A 13742-nucleotide genomic window follows, 5' to 3' on the forward strand; every position below is an offset into this window, starting at 1 on the left:
TTTAACGTCCGCTTTCCATGCTAGCATGGGTTGGACGATTTGACTGAGGACTGGTGAAACCGGATGGTAACATAGCCTCCAATCTGATTTGGCAGAGTTTCTACAGCTGGATGCCCTTCCTAACGCCAACCACTCAGAGAGTGTAGTGGGTGCTTTTACGTGTCACCTGCACGAAGGCCAGTCAGGCGGTACTGGCAATGGCCACGCTCAAAATGGTGTATTTTATGTGCCACCCGCACAAGAGCCAGTCCAGGGGCACTGGCAACGATCTCACTCGAAAATCCCTACACATGTCACGGGCACAAGTGCCAGAAAGGCAACGCTGGGCGCCATCCCGATTTTGCTACTCGCTTGCCCCAATAAGTCTTTGTAAGCTGATAAGTCTTTCGACGTTGTAAACTAGATTATTTTTTAAAAATCATTGAGATATATGGGACAAGTATATAAAGCATTCATATTATTGGAAATATGTGAAATAGGCAAAGGAATCTTTGATTGTGTGAGGAGTAGGGGACATTTTTTTTGTGCCGACATATAGTTTATTCATGTGTGAACTGTATAGCTACATAGCTAAATGAATAATTTCAATAACCGGATTGGATTAGTTTTATTGAAACAAGACAAATGTTCACTACCGTATGAGGTGGTGTTTGTCATCTTTTGTTAAGGTTTTAATGTTACTTGTATATTAATTTAAACATTTAGCTTTTAGATTACTGTGTCAAATGAATAAATAATGTATTATCTTGTAGCTTCAAGATTTCGATGATGTGATTATTTATTTTGAGAATGACATTGTAAGGTATGTGTAAGATGGTGAATCTATCCATTTTGAACATAAAACAGGTAAAATATTTTGCCCTCATATGGCTGGTTTAAATGCCAAAGGATTAAAGTAGCTCTTTGTCAGCCTTGATCACAGAGCCATCTATTTTTCAGATATAGTACAACTCATTGCATTACACAATGTGACCTTCCTCTTTTAATATTATACAATTACATTTGAGGGAATTTGGCTGTGATTTCTAGTAGTTTGATAAACCACCTAGAGATTATCCTTTTAGGAGTGAAGAATAACAAAAAAGAATATCCAGCTATGATCACCCCATTGCTTTTTCAGACACAATACACTTTGTTACATTATCCAATGCAACCTTTTAATATGGTAGGGTTACATTTGAAGGAGATTTGGCTGCTATTTCATGCGGATTGATAAATCATGTAGAGGTTCTTTTGTTCGGGATGAGGGACAGCTTTTTAATGAGATTTGAAATGTTTTTCTGCTTTCATTATTTAAATTTTAATGTTTCTTTCCAATTAGTATTTTTATGTAGGTGAGTTGCTTGACAACCCAGATGGAGTAAGACATAGGACCACATAGAGGGCTCAATTGTAATTAAATGGTTTACGTTAAGGATGGGGTAGTGGTGAAACTTCCTTACACAGCGTGATATCGATTGATAATTGAAGCCATTTCATTTCACCTATGCTTCAAAAACATAATATTTGTCTAAAATATTGTTTATTACAACTTCAACATTGTTAATGGGTGTTTTTGTAGATAGAGAAGAAATTTATGACTATTTGCCAGTTTGTGTGTAGTTTATTGATGTATAAAGTGGGATTTTGACCTTGATATATGTAGATTAGGAGGGTTGGCTTAAACTGCAGCTTCATTTCATCTGGCACGCTGACTTTATTGAATATGTTGCATACAAAGTTTTTGTTTTCTTTATTCTTGGTTAGTGAATAATAAAGTTGAGTATTGAAAGAGAGAGAAAATGTCTCCTTTCTGTGATGACTTCAAATTATCATCATTGTTTTTGTTTGCATTTCCATGCTCAGATGGGTTGGACAGAATTTACTGAGGTAAACTTTCTATAGCTCTTGTTATTGCCGCACCTTAGTTCTTTCCAAGTGAGGCAGTATTTCTCCATGGCCAGGTATATTTTCATGGAAGATTGGAAACAGACATCGCTTGTACTCCACCCGTACTCATTTATAAGTCTTTAGTGAAGTTGAGACAGGGTAATGACAACATATACACATAACTAGCTTTTTCCAGTTTCTGCCTACCAAAACCTTGAAGCCCTCACTCCTCAGTGACCTCTGGTATGATTTTCTTCAGAACCAGATCCACTGGTGACCTTATTGTATGTCACTCACTAGTGAGCTCTTACTTCAGATAAGTTTTGTGAAAGTAGTAGTGTTGTTGTTGTATTCCCCAGGGTTTAATTTTGTTCCTATTCTTTTCTTTCTATATATCAATGACTTGCTACTGTATCCAACAATTCCCATTCTCACACAGTTAATGTAACCGTTTCTTTCCAATTTTACCCTGCCATGTCTTATCCACATACAGCCTTGACATATCAAACCAAATTTACATTGATTCCATAAATGGAGATCTTGAAAATATCTTTCACTGGAGCTTTGCTAACCTGATTCTAACAACGAAACAGCTCAAGCACTACTCATATTAAAACTCCATCACATCACACCACCACTAAATATGAGTTTGCAGTTGGTCCAAAAGCTAGGTTTCACTATATTTGAGGATTTCTTGTGGTAAAAGCACATCCTTATCACAGGACTGCATCCCAAAGACTGGCCTTTCTCTTGAGGATTAGAAAATATTTTGACTTCCAACAGATGCTAACATTCTACAAGGTTCAAGTGAGGCTCACAATGGTGTCCTGTTCACACATTTCGGACAGTGCTACTGCTATGCACACAGACATTTCTGGACTGCCTTCAGAGAAGGGTTACTTGATTGACTGACATTCAGTCACTAATGGATATACTCAAGTCTCTGGCCCATAAGTGTGCTATCGTGTCTGAGTTGGTACACAGTAGGTTAAACTCCTTGGCTACTATAGACTATTGCCCTATTGGTACTCTTTTTGACCACTGGTACTCTTTTTTGGTACTTGACCACTGGTACTCTTTTTGTTCTTTTATTAGTTTCAGTCATTGATTTGTGTTCATGTTCGGATATCACAATTTTAAGTGTTTTACTTGATTTATGGCAATTCCTATATTTTTTGTTTGTACCCATTTTATTAATTGTTATTAACTACTTAATTCTGCTATTCTCTGAAGTTATGCACAAACATGACAGGCTTCTGTACAGTTTCTGGGTACTAAATGTCAGCACAAGGATTTGAACCCTTGAGAGAAGACACTCCAAAGTACAGAGAGATTGAATGGGAAACCTCATGGCTGCGAAGTTAACCACTTTTAATTGACAATTTATTTTTAAATCGTTGTAATATTGATTACTTTTTCCACAAAATTTATTGTTGGCAACAGTAGATGTTTACATATCTGTAGGGTTTGTTTTCCTGTAAAATCCCATGAATATGGAGAAGTTCATTGCCAGATGACACCAGTTTTGCCAACAGCTTATTTTTTAGCTGTTGCTGTTGTTTCTGTAGTTCATCATCATTAATTTAACCTTAGGAAAGTTTTATTATTTATGTTTAAATACACTGCTTTGGATTCAATTATTAAAGCTGGTATTTGTAGCATATGTTCATGCTGATATATAACATGACATTTTGATGGTTTAAATTTAGATTACTTTAAACCAGGAAGTTTGTATTTTAGAAGCAGGGTTAGGCTCAGGTGAGTTGGAATCAAAAAAGTTAAAGGGACTAGCTGTAGTCTCAAGCAAGGTGGTATTAAATGAAACTTAGTAGTTTTATTATACAGCTTTTCCCCTTACCATCCCTAACAACAAACATTTCTGTGGTTGGATATGTTTTTGTGGCTGATTGCAAAAACAGTGGTTTGTTTTTATGCAGACATTTTCAAGACAGTCGGTTAACATGCACAGTGGACTTTCTACATTTTCTACCTACAAGTTCTTATAAGGCATTGGTCAGTCTCAGGCAAAACAGAAGGCCCCTCTTCACACTGCAATAGAAACACCTGAAACCATGTGGTTGTGATTATGGTTATGATTATTAACACTTATTTTGCTAATGAAATTTTGCCTGCCATTAGTATCATTTGATGTCTGTTTTATGTTGGGTTGGACTAGTCTTCTCCAAGTAAGGCATCTCTCCACTTGTTGCTGTCTTTTCTGACCTCCTTTGTGGAGTTCAGCATCTTTAAGTCAGTCAGCTTTCCCCACTTCTTTGGTTTTCCTCTTTGCTTTTGTCCCCCCCCCCCTTTTTTTTTTCTGTATTGGCCAGCTGTCATATATATATTACATGTCTGTTACCAGCACATCTAATTTCTTTTGTGTGTGTGTGTTCCAATGAATTTTGAACTCTGTCTGAACGAAATACTGCAAAGTGACTAGCTTGAATTGTGCCAAAGGTTGTTGTAATTGTAGACCCACCCATCCAATAATTTGAATTTAAAAATAATTATAAATGAGGCGAATAAAATGACTGAAATAGGATTCAACTTTCTTTTTTAATATTTCTATTGAATAACATAGCTTTTATTTTACTTAATGTTGAAAATAAGGAATTCAGTAAAATAACCTTGTCATTATTAAGTTGGTGTTTGGAACATATTTTAACATGAAATTTTGGAAGGTGTATTTTTCTTTAATTTGTATCACTTTAAAAACAGGAACTTTATATCTTAAAACCAAGGTGTCAAAAAGTTTATGATATGTAATAGAAGGATTTGGAAACTGTCATATGGCTAAAATATTTCTATTTGAACAGAAATTAACATGAAATTTTCAGTTCACTTTAAAATTGGAATTTTACTTCATAGAAGTAGAGTCAGTATTAGGTGATGGTGATTAATTTTGGGGAAAACAATTTAGTTAGAAATCTTATAATTCTGCCATTGCTCCCCATCTTCTTTCTCCCCACCCCTCTCACCTCTTTCTGTCTCATATGCCAACTTTATTGTTAGAAATCTTAACTAATTTCTGTTTTTTCTTTTCTATTTCAGCTTGAAAAATATTGCAATAAGCAGTGATGGCCGACGATTTTGATGTTGAAGCTATGCTGGAAGCTCCTTATAGGAAAGAAGTAAGCATAATAATAATAATAATAATATCAAAGTAACGTTATATGTTAAAGCATACAGCTTGATGGCAGAAACTTAAAACTACTTAAACAACAGGATATCCTTTCAAATAATGTCACAATTTTATTTTTTTATTAAGTAAATGTGTGCTCCAAAATCTACCTACCCAGCCTATAACGTATACATACACATGCACACCCATGAAGTTTGTCATTGAAAAATTAAAATTCGACCTTCTTATCAGATGGTGGTGAGGGTTGGGTGGAAGTTGGTAGGGTCAGTATTGAATGTTCTGCACTACTTAACATTTTAATGATTTACTGGTCCAAATATCTCGGTTTTATGATGTGCAACTAGTAACTTAAGCCTATTCATTTTATAGTTTCCCTCTGCCCCACTAACTTTGAGGTCCCTTTATTTAGCATGTGTTGATAGTGTTTTTGTTGAGAGATCTTGTGATGACTCCCTTGGCTCAATTATTCATTGGTCTCTGTCACCTCATTCTGGGTGGATTTCAGCCCAGCTGTAGTAAATTACAAAATAACACAGTTGCTTGTTACCCAATAATAATCTGCTGTTGTTTACAGCTGTGAACTGTACCTCCTTAGGGTACTTGTTTACAATTAGATAAACTTAAATTCAAATTACGACAAACGTAAATAAACAAACGAAGTTTGCTTTTAGAAGCGTTGAGATGTCTTAGAAAGTTAAAGAAGTGATTTTTTAAATTCTCAATCGCAGAATAATGCTAATAATATAGCCTGAACAGGATAAACTACCCCTATTTTGCAGAGAAAAGTATAGATGGCTAGCTGTGGACATGAACTCGCATCCCCGTGATTACGTGTCACGATGCTTTGACCGATTAAGCTAAACTACCCACTACAAATTCCTCTGCAAATTTAAGCTATATAAATCTCGCTTTATGAGACGCTCTCATATGTTAAATTCAAATTACGACAAACATAAATAAACAAACGAAGTTTGCTTTTAGAAGCGTTGAGATGTCTTAGAAACTTAATTGTTGAATATTAGGGTATCTTTGCAGTGAATACTGTTGGTGTTGGAACACGATCTGTAGACATTCTTTGACTAATAAACCTGCAGTACACTAGGCTAGCATACCATTTGAACTAGGAATTCTTTAAAAATGTTCAGTCACACTTGAAGTTGTTTGTGTATGATAGTAGGATGTACTTAGTGTCTTAGTTGAACCTACAAGATCCATACATACATATACACTAGTTATAACTGTCTAAATGTCTTTATATTTACCAACTTCCTCTATTAATTTGCCAAAACTTTGAAATACTTTGGTCCTGTTTGAATATTTGTTGATAAAAAAAAAAAATCAATATCTGAGAATAATAGTTTTCCTCACTAGCTCCCTCTTCCACTCCAATGTTACCTCTGTTGATTGCTATCCTCTGAGCAATAGCCATGTATTAGTATTTCACATTTCAATTCTCAGATTCTAGATGTTCGTGCTTACTGAAAATATTAAATATCTGTTTGTGTGTGTGTATGTATGTATGTATGTATAAAATCTCTTACTATACTCAATATTATATCATTGATATGAACATTAATGTCATAATAGTGCTCTAAATACATTGAGATAGAAATAATTAAAATATGTATGCAGTTGAACACCTAAAGAGCTTCTTTTTTTTTATCCCTAGTACTCTGGATAATATTCTGAAAGTGTTACGGCACACTATCAGCTTTTGTTATATAAATATAAAGATTCCCCTTTGGTATTAATACTGCTTGTGTCACTATTTTTCTTTCTAATAAGCCTGTTGGCCTTTGGCAATGTCAGTGCCTAAAAAAATACTGAAGTTCTATAGTTGACACTGAGATTCAGCTGTTATACAAACCACTGCTGAAGAGACTAGGTAGGCTGAAATCACATGATCTGGCAGTTCTGATGTGTGTAACAGATGATTCTTGTCTGCCAATGATATAAATATAAGTGCTTTTATGCACCAGGTGTCCAAGAGAAGTCTTCTCAGGGTAAACAATGCAGTATTTGGTGTTCTAACAAAATATCCACATAAAGTTGGATATCAAAATTGCCTTTTGGCATTAATACTGCTTCTGTCACTATTAATTACTGTATTACAATTGTTTTAAATCAGATGTGCACACCCATTGCATTTAGCTATAAAGGAATATGCATGCTCTAATGTAGTGGTTCCCCACCTTTTCACTATCAAGGACCCCTTTTATTTAAATGAGTTTTCCCATGGACCCCAGGATATTAAAAGGTCCGTCAGCTTAACATGTTCACGGACCCCCAGTACTACTTTTGTGGACCACAGGTTGGAAACCCCTGCTCTAATGTATGTGGGGCATTTGGACAAGTTTTCTAAATGTTCTGATATTTCTGACTTCTCTCAAAAGTTGGTGGCATACTTGCAGGCCATACAGAGCATCCATGACCTGCTAGAAATGTTATTTTTAGCAGGTTGTGTACTCTATAGAAATCTTCTCCGAGCATATGGTGGTTATAGTTATATTTATCTTCAAGGTCTGCCTTGACTGATCAGATGATGAGACTAATTTTTAATGAGAGTGTGAGGTAGGTCTGTCATGAGTCCTAGGACCCATAGGGCTGGAGTTTAACCAGGTTTCCATAATGTAAAAAGGTGTTTGAAATTACTAAACTCTCCCACTGAATGGGACACTGGTTTGTTGTAGAGTCAACTTCCCAGCTATTACTGGAACTCATTTACAACTGAGTGGACTGGAGCAACATGAAATGAAGTGCTTTGCTCAAGAACACAATGCATTATTCGAGAATTGAACCACAATCTTATGATCATGAGTGCAATACCTTAACCACTGGGTCATGCACTTTCACAACAAGAGTGTGGGTGAGATGTAAAGGAAATTTGGTTGCTACTTCTAGCTAGTCAGAGAACCATGTAATGGATTGGGTTAACTGATGAGTGGCCATGGTTTTTGAGAATTCAGTGAATTTATGTGTGATAGCAAACAGTTGGGATCCAAGACATGTGCCATCATACCATTGTCTGATTTGTTCCACCCTGATCACTCAACCATAAGGTTAACTAAATTTATATACATTATTGCTTATCTTTTTTTGTGCCTTTTAGAGCCAGACACCATAATGTATACTTAGGTCTCTTAACATGTATACTTGTAGTTCGTTATGTTGTTTGAGTGGATTCAGCTAAATGATTGTTTTTCTGGATGAACATAAATGGTTTCTGACACAGGTAGATTCCTCTGTTGCATTGTAGGTGAATATCTTCTATAGCCTCATCATCATCATCGTTTAACGTCCGCTTTCCATGCTAGCATGGGTTAGATGATTTGACTGAGGACTGGTGAAACTGGATGGCAACACCAGGCTCCAATCTGATTTGGCAGAGTTTCTACAGCTGGATGCCCTTCCTAATGCCAACCACTCAGAGAGTGTAGTGGGTGCTTTTACGTGTCACCCGCACGAAGGCCAGTCAGGCGGTACTGGCAACGGCCACACTCAAAATGGTGTATTTTATGTGCCACCCGCACAAGAGCCAGTCCAGGGGCACTGGCAACAACCTCGCTCGAAAGTCCTTACACATGCCGCGGGCACAAGTGCCAGAAAGGTGATGCTGGGCACAGGTGACATCACAATTTCGCTTTCGCTTGCCCCAATAAGTCTTCGCAAGCTGAGTTTCGTGTCTAATGAAGGAGACGATGTTGGCATGGGTGCCAGTCGTCAAATTTAACTCGATTTCGATTTCACTTGCCTCAACAGGTCTTCGCAAGTGGAGTTTAGTGTCCAAGTAGGTGAATATCTTCTATAGCCTCAGGCTGACAAATATCATGTGCATGAAATTTAGTGAACAAAGGCTAATGTGGAAGTGTTTTGTGTATGATTTTAGTCTTTGGACCATGCACATGTACATACACACAGGCCTGAAACCTGTCTTTGTTTAAATATAGACACACCTTAATTAAATATTCAAATGACTGCAGTTACATTTTAACTGTATACAGCTTGTCTATTAATTAATGAATACTAGCAGGATCTGTGAAAATTCTACAGTGCAAGTCTATATTTGAAAATATGTTATTGTACAAGCAAAGAATTTCAAAAAGTTGTTCTGATATCCTGCCCTTTAATCAAAACTGTACTTTAAAATATAACTGAAATAGACTTAAAAGGTATTGATTATTTTCCTTCTTTTAATATTTTGACAGATATTATGTACTTTTTAGTTTAAGGAAATAAAAGCTGAATTAAATTGATAAAACTTATTTGTATATTTGTATAGACACACACACACACACACACACACACACACAGTTTTCGCTGCCCACCCAACACCAAAGCTCAGTTATTTACCAATTGAGATTATTTTCCTTTCTTTTCAGTTCAGTTCAGCTACATATCTACTTGTGTATTTATTAATGTATGTCTCTATCTGTTGACATATCTGTAGACTCACCTGTGTGCTTACCTGTCTATCAAAAGAAAATGTAGATATGATAGTTATCTAACTAGCTCGTCAACTATCCTATCTGCATTCTCTTCTGTATTTGTCTACTCTCATAATACCAATAAATATTTAAACTAAATAACACCAAAAAAAAAAAAAAAAAAAAAAGAAATGGTTACACCTCAGCATTTGGTTAGGAACATGTAAAAGATAAATTTGTAACATCCACAGCTATTGGCTAAAGTTATTTCACTTTAACTATTTATCAATATATCTTGTGTGTGCGTAAATTAATAAATTTTCATGACATTGTTTTGCTATGTTAGACATTTTGACTGTACCTGCAATTTGAACACACAAATGTAGAATAATGGAAACCTTCTCTTCTGTTTGTTTCTCTGTCTCAGTTTCCCCCCTCTCTCTCATACACACACACACACACACACACACACACACACACACACACACACACGTGTCCTTCTTTACATCAACATTGTTATATGTATAGCATTATTGTCATTTTATGTCTGCTTTACTTGCTTGTTATGAATTGCCTTATTCAAAGTTAGTGGGAGTCATTTTGCCTTAACCGATGTTATCCAAGGGAGCGGTAAAGGCTGATACAGCTTGGCACCAGTGATGTCGCAACTCATTTCTACAGCTGAATGAACAAGAGCAATGTGAAATAAAATGTCTTGCTCGAGAACACAGCCCAGTCCATGAATTGAACTCACTACCTCATGATTGTGAGCCTGACACTCTAACCACTGAGCCATGCATCTTCACCCATTATACTAAGCCCACTTTATTTTCCTATTTTATCTGCCTTGAGCCCTATAGACCCATAAAGTTGGAACTTATTCAAGTTTACTGTGTTTAGGTTGAGTGTATAAGACTTTCCCTCAAACAGGACACTAGGCCTTCACAGGATTAAGTCCTTGGTGCCACTGGTACTCATTATCAGCTGAGTATAATAGTGTGTAATGAAGTGTCTTTGTTAAGTACACAATGCACCATCTTTCCAAGAATTGAACTCTTAACCTAATGATTGCGAGTTCAACACCCAAACTAGTAGGCCATACATTTTCATATTTTCTCTAGATAGCTTAAAATTAGAACTTATCATGGAAAAGCAAACAGCAGCTAAATTCATTTTCACATATATTACAGCTTAGTTTTCAATACAAAATAATAAATGCATAACAGTTACTATTTGTGTGTATTTCAGAATATTCCAGCCTCTGTTACAAATGCAGGAGGACAATGGGGATTTTTTTTGTTTTAAACTGCATTGGGTTTATGTTTATGAATCTTTTACATACATACATACATTTATATATATATATATATGAGAGAGAAAGAGAGAGAAATAATATATGTATGTGCATTAATATCCAGATCATTTTAAATTGTTGAGTTGCTTGTGAGATCTTTGTAACCCTTTTGTTAACACATTTCTGTTGAAAAACAACCTTTGTTTCAATTAATTTTGGAACTAATGACAAATTTAGTAGACTATGCCATTGTTAAACTGGTATTGAAATTTTGATAGACAATTTTAGATCACTTTTAAATAAGGAATTTATAGAACAAAGGGCAGTTGTGTGTAGGTTAACATCAAAAGGATTAAATTGTTTTCAATGGAATCTAACCCGAGATAGTGTTGTTTAGTCCCAGATCAGCATGAATTAGTAGTAATGTTGGTGAATGGCATTCTAACTGTGATATCCCATTCATTTTTGTATATCTACAACTATGTCTGCTATTTCTGGCAAGTTGAGTGATCACACAATGACTCTTGTTGAATTGTAATCTGTTTATTATAAAAAAAAAAAAAAAAAATTTTTTAAATGCTATGGAAGGAGCAAAATGATATAATTGTTGGTGTTTCTGAAGTTACATTAACATGATTATACATAGAGTATGTCAACATAATGTATGTAACCTAGATAGTGTGTGTACACATACACAACTTTTTCTAACCAACAACTTTTTTTCCCTCCTTCACTCGCCCTCTTCTACCTAGCTCCCACCACCATCATAATCCAGGGCTTGCCATGTAAATATACAGAAACCTGTAGTCACATGTGGTAGGCGTGATGGGGGGTAAACTAAACCCTTGAGGGTGTCACTTCAACATGGCCACAGTCCAGTGACTGAAACCAGTAAAAGAATAATCTCTCAAACATACATTGTTTTTCAGGGATGTAATGAACTTATATTGTTGACCCTTAGAAGGAGAAAAAAAATAAAATCTTAACTGTATCAGTGTTGGAACTTCCAAGTGGGATATAAAATACTGCAAAGAATTAATTTCGTTTGTTTGTTGTATGATTTTGCTGGGTTGGATGTCGAGTAAGTTTTAATGGAAGCCAGTCTTTTTTTTATATATTTTATTATGGCTAAGAGGGCTTTCAAGATTGATGAGAAGAAGGGAATTGTTCATGGGAGGAAGGGCGGATCTTTTTTAAAACGGGGGCCACATTTTTCATTAATGTTTTACGTAGTGTTTTTGGTACTGAAAGACTTTCAAACTTCGTATACTTATCTATTTTGTGTTATAGAACAGAAAAATATTTTTGTATTCAAATTTATTTCATGTAAAAAATTGTCTTACTTCGATAATTTCAACCAATCACTGACAAGTATTCAGTTGTTTACATTTACTCCTTGGCTGATTAAGCGATGTAAAGCGTATTTAATCTCCATACCTTCGTTTTATTTGCTTTTTTCATTTTAAATTTGCTTTAACCCTAACCCTAACCCTAGAGTTAGGGTTAGGGTTAATTGTTTCAGAATCGTTTGTTTATGTAGTCGGCACTTAATGTATATCGGCTGAATGGACGTCAGTGATTGATTGAAATTACAGAAATACGACAACTTTAACATGGAATAATTTATGGATTTCTTTTTTTTTTAAGAAGACTAAGAGAAAAAGATGTTTTATATGACACATTCTACCAGTGTTCCAAGTTTCAAAGTGTTTCGTTAATGAAAAATGTGGCCCCCGTTTTAAAAAAGATCCGGAAGGACAGTACCAGTAGCCCTTTTCAAGGCCTCAAAAACTGATGGGAGGAAGGAAGTTATCAAACTGGAGATCTGGCATGAATGCATGCAAAATATTGGACAGTGTTACAAGTACCAAAGAGCCAGGTGGCAAGAAACTGTCTCTTTGACAGACTTCCATACAGTTTCCCTTTTACTAGATTTTACTCATTAGACTTTGGGCTTTGCAGGAGATAGTTGCTGTGGAAGCAAACCTAAAGCTACATAGTTATAAAGCGAACAACTTAAATATACTTGAATTTATCCCAGTGTTCCCTCACGATCACCCACTCTTTTTTGTTTTGTTTTTGTATACCTTGTCTGTTGAGGACTACATCTATATTCTTCCCCATTTTTGAAAGATGGCAGGGTGTGTTTTGGGATATTTAGCTGTTATTTATAGCAGGTTGATGAACTGCTGTTACAGTCTTTCATTGAGTTAGTAATTAAGTAGACATCAGTGGTTCCCAAAGTGGATGGTACTTCCCCGCCCCTGGGGGTAGTGAACAGATTGGAGTGGGTTGAGTTGAAGAAAAGTGGAGTGATAATGGGGGTGGCCAAAAGGGGGCGATGGATGTAACAACAACAAAATAATGGGTTAATTAGGTTATTTTATTTGTGAAAAACAGTTGTTGAATTTGCTGTGTCTGTGGTTGTCAGTGTGGGAGTGGATGTTCTCTAGGAATGTGTCTCGGGTGCTAAGGAGGAAGCAGCTTGTAAAAGTTTGGGAACCATTAGTATATATCTCTTAACCATATAATTTGTTAATTCTCCCCTTCTCATTCTATACAAAGATGATAGTTAAACCTGACTCTGGTAAGGAATTTGAAACGGATAAAATTAAAAAGATACTAAAAGTGCATTTTAATCTTCTGTGTTCTCTTGGCCATCTTCACTGTTGTAGACTAATTAATAATGATAATGATGATAATAATGATAATAATAAATACAGTGACTGAAGTTCAAGTAATTTTTAATTCTTTTTTCAGATGTTATTCAACGTTGGAGTGTAGTTAATACTGCGAGTGATGATATTCACATACACAGCTCTTTACCACCAACTGCTTACTGTTTTTGTTTGAAATTGCCCCATTCCCTTTTTTTTTTTTATCTATTTGTGTTCCTGTTTGTTTTCTATTCATTCAGATGACCCCCCCCCCATGTAATCCCATTGTTACATACATGCATTCACACATGCAATCTATTTGCTTGTTTTAAACAATTTGGTTTAATTATATATAT

General features: G+C 35.6%; 1 protein-coding gene across 7 annotated transcripts in view; it reads left to right on the top strand.

The window, feature by feature from the left end:
* LOC106879945 (uncharacterized) overlaps positions 1-13742 on the top strand; it is a 93318-nt gene that overhangs the window by 13084 nt on the left and 66492 nt on the right. For all 7 annotated transcript variants that reach the window (XR_008267053.1, XR_008267054.1, XR_008267052.1 and 4 more), the window contains exon 2: positions 4921-5000. Coding sequence is in view for 4 of the 7 variants with exons in the window: in XM_052978143.1 (XP_052834103.1) it covers positions 4947-5000 (54 nt within the window). In the remaining 3 variants the exon portion in view is untranslated. The remainder of the gene's footprint in view (positions 1-4920; positions 5001-13742) is intronic.

The sequence above is a fragment of the Octopus bimaculoides genome, chromosome 30 (genome assembly GCF_001194135.2).
Source record: "Octopus bimaculoides isolate UCB-OBI-ISO-001 chromosome 30, ASM119413v2, whole genome shotgun sequence".
NCBI lineage: Eukaryota > Metazoa > Mollusca > Cephalopoda > Octopoda > Octopodidae > Octopus > Octopus bimaculoides.